The following is a 7,255-nucleotide window of genomic DNA, read 5'->3' as shown; positions in this document are numbered from 1 at the left end:
GGTTTTCTTGTGAAGTTAATTTCAGTTGTTTACAGAAGATCTCAACTTACTTGATTTACTCCAGGCATTGAGCTATTTTTACCTAGTTTCCCAGCATTACAGATTCATTTTTCACTCATCTCAATAATAACAAAGCTTGTTGTTCATCTTAACTGGGTCCCATGCTTACGAGAAAACAAGCTTTTTTATCACAACAGAAAAACAGAAGTGGTGATCTCCTCAAAACAAACAGAAATGACCTGTTATCACGGGACAACAGAGTAAATACAATGTATAGATTCATGTTCTCTTAGGGCTTTCCTTCTCTATTACACAATCTGCTCTTTTTAATGGTCTTCCTTCCTTTTCTGGGACAGCCGGACCTTATTGACCTTGTCAGAAATTAAATGAGCTACCTAAAAACTTCATGGTCTAGTTTGGTTGGCATTTTAGGAAATCTGTCAAATGTTTTAACAGTTTGTGGTGTTTTAAAGGTACAGTGTGTAGAAATGGGGATATTTAGCGAGATTTAGAAGTCAGATTTTAGACTGAAATGCCCCTCTGCTCGCCCCTCTTTTATTTGGTCTTCAAGGGTTATTCCTCTTCCTGTGATGAAGAAGTGTGATATCCTATTTTTCAAGTTTTTGCCATTAAAAAATCTATCCATACAAGTTATTCTGCTTACAACAGCCACTCTCTTCATCTTGTAACTGGAGCATCTTGCATGAACACTCACTTAAAAAAAGTGTGTTATCAGTTTGTCTGTTCTCTGCTACGTTAAAAAGATGGCAGCCTTGCGTTGACGGAGTCCAGCTCCCATGTAGATATAAAAGGCTCATTAAAGGTTAACAAAAACCAAACAGTTTAATATTCAGGTGATTATGCACCAACCAACCAATATACTAGATATATTATATTCCACTTTGACCAAGTCTGTTCTGCTAGATGCCGCTTATAATTCCACACAGTACCTTTAAGTACAGTATACAACACACACTGTGGGGAACACCAACTAAAGTAATGAACAGATGTGCTTATGACTGTTTGACAATTTTAAAATGGAAACATGTTTTAACTGCCTTTAAAAGTTGTCACACTGTCTTACAAAAAACAAACATGCCATTTAAAAAATAATACTAAAATGTGATACAGTAGAAACTAAGCTTTGGATGAGTTATAACCTAATCTAAATCAAATCGATGTCTGACCCAGCCTATGAATCACATCCCTGGTTATGAACACACTGACCTATGACCCTCCTGCAGAAGAGGTCAAGTTGTAAATCAAGCTGCTGCGCCTGTTTTGACTTTGTGTTTACTCGAGGATGAGCTCATCTATTAATAAATCTGGTCTTAGGGGACCCTGTGACCTCTTGGGCTCAAAAAAAGGAACATAACACAACAGAAGACAGAGTGATGAGTTTAGCTGTCGAAGAAAGGCTGTCAGACTCCATCTGAAAATGTGAACCCTTTCAAAAAAACAAACGAAAATAATAAAGTTCTTACTTTTTTAGTGTATCAGCTGGAGGACAAAAAGAACTATGACAAGGTGATACATAGTATCTAACGCTTTAAAGACCAATTAGCTCAATTTTCTGTGAACATCTTGAACATTAAGTCTGGGCAGTAGGGCAAAAAACAACATTCATCATTTACGTTGGCAACTGCAAGCTTCCAAAATGATGCCCTGATTGTAATATTTGTAATAACAATATGGTGTTATTAGGGGGGAATCTGTTGCAAGTTAACCAAACATGTAACATTAAGTCACTAAAAGTCTATGGCAGCATGTGTTAAGAAGTGGGCAACAGATACAGGATATTGTGTAGAGACATCATTTGAATGTTTGCTTCTTGGAAGCAGCTTTTGCATTTTAATGATATTATAATGAAGCATACCCTGCAGGGGTACTGCTGTACCAACGTCTATAAAGCCTTATGTTTGGCATAAAATGAAATATAAAAAAAAAATAAAACAAAGTTATTAAATAGAGTTTGGACACTGAATTGTATTTCACATGAATCTTTACAAATCTGTCTTCACAAAAATGTAACAAATAAATCCAGAAATTCAGTCTTTGTACAAGTCTTCATCCAGACCTCCAGATGAAAGATGTGCTCAATAATTTGAGTAAATCTGGGTCTGTAGAGTTCATAATCGAGTTCTCCGCATCATAATGAGTCTGTTTTGTACAATCTCAGCAGTGATCGGCTTCTGCTCCTCAGAAATAGTCTGCGGCTTTTCGTCTCTTGGGCAGTTGGAGCAGATTGTCTGTGAGTGATGTGAGGTCCTGAGAGCTCGGCGTCTTGGCTTTGTTCGGTGTTGGTGTTCCTGACGGAGTGGACAGGTCACCTAAGGGGGTCTTGCAGCCGGATGCTCTGTGCGAGGGTGATGGAGTGTAACTCGCTCGTAGCGCTTTGTCCGTGTATTTGTTTGATGTTCGATTTACGAGTCTCTGCAGGGCGGGGGAGAGGGCGGGGCTCAGACCTTTTGGCGTAAGACTGCAACACAAAGATTGTTGTGATCAGTTAATTATGGCGAGAAATCTTTCATACCTAAACTTTTCTGGACAACTTGCAGCTCAAACAATTTTGGATTTAACAGCTCTATTTTCTTGTGATGGTAAAACCAGGAGTGCAAATAGTCTGTACCTTGCAAGATTCTCTGTAACCTTCCGCAAGGCTTCCTGTTTCTTTGCACGATTCTTAGCGGCTGCTTCGTTGGCCATCTTCAAACCCAGCCTCTCTCGTCTTCCTGGCTCTGGAATCTTTTACAAACAAAACATGTTCAACTTCAACAAATAATTAAAATGAATTATTCACAAATTAACCACAACTGCCACCAAAGATTCACTACCTTAAACGAAGGGCCGTGATTTCTCTCAACATATGGGGTGTCTGATCCATCCAGACGGAAGGGGGTGCTTTCAATCTCACCCCAGGTCATCAGAGGAGACTCAGCGATGCCTAAAGAGACAGAGACAGCTTCAGAAAACTATCCAAATAAAGGTAAAGTGGTAGAATCGGTAATTTAAGGGTTGTTGCTTTGTTGAGAATTTGAAGACTGACTCACCAGGTGCAGGGGAAGGCATTGTTTCAAAACCATATCCATTCACTGTTGGGGATTCATGTGGGATAAGCTCTTTCCCATCAGGCCCGACTTTGCCTTGTTTGAACTGGACAGAAAGAAAAGATACTACATCATTAACATAACGCATCACATTAAGTTACAAAAGACTACCATGCTCAGACCACTCATTCACAAGTAAAAGGCGACTCAATGCAACATCATCCAACAATTCTGGACTTCAAATACTGCACGATAAATAGTACCTGTGCATTGAGGGCTGCAGCCTGCTGAATCTGACTCTTGTTGAGCGCCTTGCTGAATGGGTCACTTGAAAAGCGCGTGTTCTTGTGAATTACCTCCCGCGGCTTCTTAAATAAAGCATCATCGTCTTTAACACCTGATTCACAAGAAAAAGGACAAGTCAGGATATGACATTCATGATTCACTCTCAGCAAATTCAGCTACATAACTTCAATGAGGATTTCTGTGAAGGGAATAGAAAGGGAAGTCTAGCCCATGTTGGGGGTTCCTACCTTCTGGATAATACATCAAGGCGTTCTTTGCTTTGTACTCCCATGTCTCAAGTCCAGCTTTGACACATTCCAGTGCTGCTTTCTCTGCTGAAGGTAAGGCGAGGTTCTCCTCATGACGCTGGAAAATATGTCAGACTTAATACTTTCTTTATAACTAATAAACTAATGCTTCATGTTTGATTTCTAATTCTACAATCAGCTAACCTGAAGTCAAAGCATTATATCTATTAGTTGTTCATGAACTGATGCTTTGATCTCTGTTCATACATACCTGTTTGTATTCATCCTCAGCCTCGTACAACCAGGAATGCTTCAGCATCTCCTTGTCTCTTGCCAGCTCCATTATCTGCTCAAAGGATGCGTTATCCTCACTTGTGTTTTTCGCGAGGAAGCGATCCAGAGAAGGAAGCTCTTTCTCTTCCTTTTCGTCTTCTTTGCTTTCTATAAATGCAAGATTGACAGAAACATGATTAATCACTGTCTCTGTATGTTACAGTGTTACTAAATAACATCAATCATTTATTTGATTGTTTTTCTTTTTGGTTAGAAACAGTTATTTGAATTTACACAGTCAAGTCAGATGGCTGTCTAACATGAGTCTGGTTCTACTCGAGGTTTCTGCCTGTTAAAAAGACGTTTTTCCTCGCCGCTTTATCTTGCTAAATACTGCGAGGTGCAATGCTCCTGGTGGATTAAGATGAGAAAAGACTGAGTCTTACCCATAGACTGTAAAAAATATGGACGTAGTATCCCTGACGTCACACATCTGTTTCTGAAGAGCTGTTTTGAGACCAATCGGCTGTGGCAGCCATACTGCTTCTGTCAAGCCAGTGTGACGTAAAGAGGCGGGCTTTGAGCCTCTTAGCCAACAGCTGCAGTGTTCCCACAGGCAGCTGTGCCTCTCATTGGAAGACTGGTAATCTCAATATCTTCGAAATTGCCGAATTAGAAAAAAATTCACCCCCCTCACAGTGAGAGGACATCGAGAAACTAGCTATTTAGACTACACTCATCTTTTGTACCAGGCTGTAAACATGTTTATTAATGCTGCAAAGATCGTCTTTTCCCCATTCATGTGTATGTGACTTCGGGTACTTCCGGAGCCAGCCTCAAGTGGATCCTCGATGAACTGCAGCTTTTAACACTTCCGCATTGACTTATATTTTTAGACCGGAGGTTGCCGCTTGGTCTTACCCGGTCTTGATGTTGGGTCTTTGTTAGTTATTTAACATAGAGTACGGTCTAGACCTGCTATGTTTGTAAAAGCGTCTTGAGATAACGTTTGTTGTGATTTGGCGCTTCACAAATAAAGATTGATAACGCATAAAAAGTGCAGATTATTAAGTTGTGTCGTCATCTCTAAAACAGATACACTCACCTCCATCTAATCCTTTACCGCCATGAGTTGAGGAGGGAGACCCCGTACGGCCCACTGGTGTCTCAAAGCTAGCTGGTGTCACATCTAACATACAAAGAGAACAAAGGGGAAAAAGGTGTCAAGTATATTCCCCACATTTTTGGTGAAATCAAATTTGATTTGTAAAGAGAAGATGGGGGGCGTTACTCACAGGGTGCAGAAGAGCGTGGTGTTGATTTTGTCAAAGACGACCCGTATCGGATGGATATCTCTCTCATCCTCTCTAGGTCACCAGTTTCCTCTGCATCAAGATAATCTTTCTGCGCCTGCAGTTTGGTCACATCTGGGAAGAAATCTCTCTGGATGATCTTCTCTAAATTCTGTGAAGGGTGGAAAAGTAGTTACATCAACTTTAACTTTAACAAAACGGCTTAGTGAAAATACAAGAACAACTCCGGTAAGTCTGTCCGCTGCTGGCTTATCATCAAATGAGTTGGTCTGAAAATATAAAAAACACAACTAGGGTCCAAATAAAAGGTTTTAATTTCTGTTTTGTCAACCAGGCAGATCAAAAGCAAGCGAGGTGGAGCTGTAAACATTGCAGAAACTAACAATAACTAATACTGGATTAATAATACTGTAGCCTTTAATTTATCTGCCATTCATTAGTTGATATTAAAGTCGCTTACAGCTGGATGATCAGAAACAAAACTTCCTTTCTTTCTGTATATCTGACTAAGTGCTTAGTGTGGTGGACAAAGTCAAATATCTGGTTCACATTATCAGAAATGACTTATGTGATGATGATGATGATCTGCAGTGACTGCTGTAAACTTTATGTAGAGGCAAATATGCTGGCACTTAAATTTCTAATATCAGAATCAGCTTTATTCGCCAAGTATGCTTGAACACACAAGGAATTTGACTTTAGTAAACTGAAATGTGCACCAATAATGTTAAAACAGAGCTTTTTAGAGCTCACTGTACTCCTCTTTATACTGCCCATTTGTGGTGCAGTTACAGTAGAGCTAAAATGAAAAAGCTTCACGTAGCATATAATGATGCATATCGAATTTTCCTTAAACTACCAAGATGGGCCAGTGCAAGTTTTATGTTTGTATCAAACAATGTCCTTACATTTCATGCTGTACTGAGAAATTTGAGGTATACATTTATGTGTTGCTTAGCTGATTCAGAAAATGAAATTCTAAGGGAGCTCATTCCGTCCACATTAAATGACACCGGGTATTTTTCTTGCTTTTGGAAACATTGGAACAAATGCCTTTTTATGCTTTTTATATTTCTCGCTGGACATGTATTTTACTAATTTTTAGTCTTTTATATTACTCATGTGCCAATATGGACCTATGGGTCTGAAATCAAGTACATCAGTCATATGTGATGATCTGTGATAGAGCATGACACAGGTATTGTATCCATTATCTGTGTATTACTAATAAGAAAAGTGTCAAAGCTTATCAATTCAATACTTATCTGTCAGAGACCACATATAGCTGTACCTACAACATCTAATACTACTTCACTGATCAACCTCTCAGTAAAATGGATCCTCAATTTGGGGGTCATTGAATACTGTCAAATATAATGCTTTAAACCTCCGCTTAACTAAGCTAATTACACCAAAAACAACACCCTAACATCCTTTGTAATTAAAAAGGCTTTCAACAATGTTTGCTAGCATTTACCATGCTAACCCAAACAGCACTGCTGCTGTGTTGTCTGACGGACACTCAGCTAAACTATCAGATAGTTACCTCAATGTAGTCCTCTTCATCGAGGACTTTCCTCTTCGGTTTCTCATTGTCTGTCTCCTCTGGTTGTTGTAAGAGAGCCACTGTGGTGACCGCAGAAGGAACGAGAGTCCCGGACAGAGACTTTCTCACGCTGGCGCTGCCCTCCATTGTGGTGGTCCTGTTAGCTCGCCTGGCTAACGGCTCACAGTGATCCTGTAAAAGCGGATTGGAATCTAAACAGAAAGAGTCTTTGGTACTTGAAATATAATATCGTATTGTAGAGATACAGCAGATAACTGGGTGTTCAAGACTGACTGATAAAACCAGCAGTCAGTGTTAAAGCTAACTCGTAACTGTAAGCTAACTTTGACACAGCGTACGCGTACAACTTACGTACACCTTACGTAGGACGTAGTCTGATTGTTCGTGACGTCACTGGATGTTTACTGCCGCACAGGAAATTATTCTACTTCCTGTTTTAACCTGGTTTTAACCTATGGTTTTAAACTAACCTGAAGATTCAAAGCGAGTTATTTCAAGTGCAGCTCCGGCATTCCGCCAAAA

General features: G+C 39.7%; 1 protein-coding gene across 4 annotated transcripts; it reads right to left on the bottom strand.

The window, feature by feature from the left end:
- Nucleotides 1-824: 824 nt before the first annotated feature.
- On the bottom strand, nt 825-7,205 carry ess2 (ess-2 splicing factor homolog). 4 transcript variants are annotated; one of them, XM_034709984.1, is made up of 11 exons: nt 7,089-7,205; nt 6,713-6,904; nt 5,149-5,317; nt 4,959-5,042; nt 3,852-4,021; nt 3,581-3,698; nt 3,311-3,444; nt 3,051-3,153; nt 2,835-2,944; nt 2,630-2,745; nt 1,473-2,479 (listed from the first exon to the last, which is right to left on the bottom strand). In XM_034709984.1, the coding sequence occupies exons 2-11, from the start codon at nt 6,857-6,859 to the stop codon at nt 2,200-2,202; spliced, it is 1,431 nt and encodes a 476-aa protein (XP_034565875.1). In that variant the 5' UTR covers nt 6,860-6,904; nt 7,089-7,205; the 3' UTR covers nt 1,473-2,199. The 4 variants fall into 4 exon arrangements, with proteins under 4 accessions (XP_034565872.1, XP_034565875.1, XP_034565874.1 ...); XM_034709983.1 differs by having other exon boundaries at nt 7,085-7,204; XM_034709982.1 differs by having other exon boundaries at nt 6,713-6,924; nt 7,089-7,195.
- Between the last annotated feature and the right edge of the window lie 50 nt (nt 7,206-7,255).

This window comes from Notolabrus celidotus, chromosome 19 (assembly GCF_009762535.1).
Source record: "Notolabrus celidotus isolate fNotCel1 chromosome 19, fNotCel1.pri, whole genome shotgun sequence".
NCBI lineage: Eukaryota > Metazoa > Chordata > Actinopteri > Labriformes > Labridae > Notolabrus > Notolabrus celidotus.
This window is presented reverse-complemented; position numbering and strand designations above follow the sequence as displayed.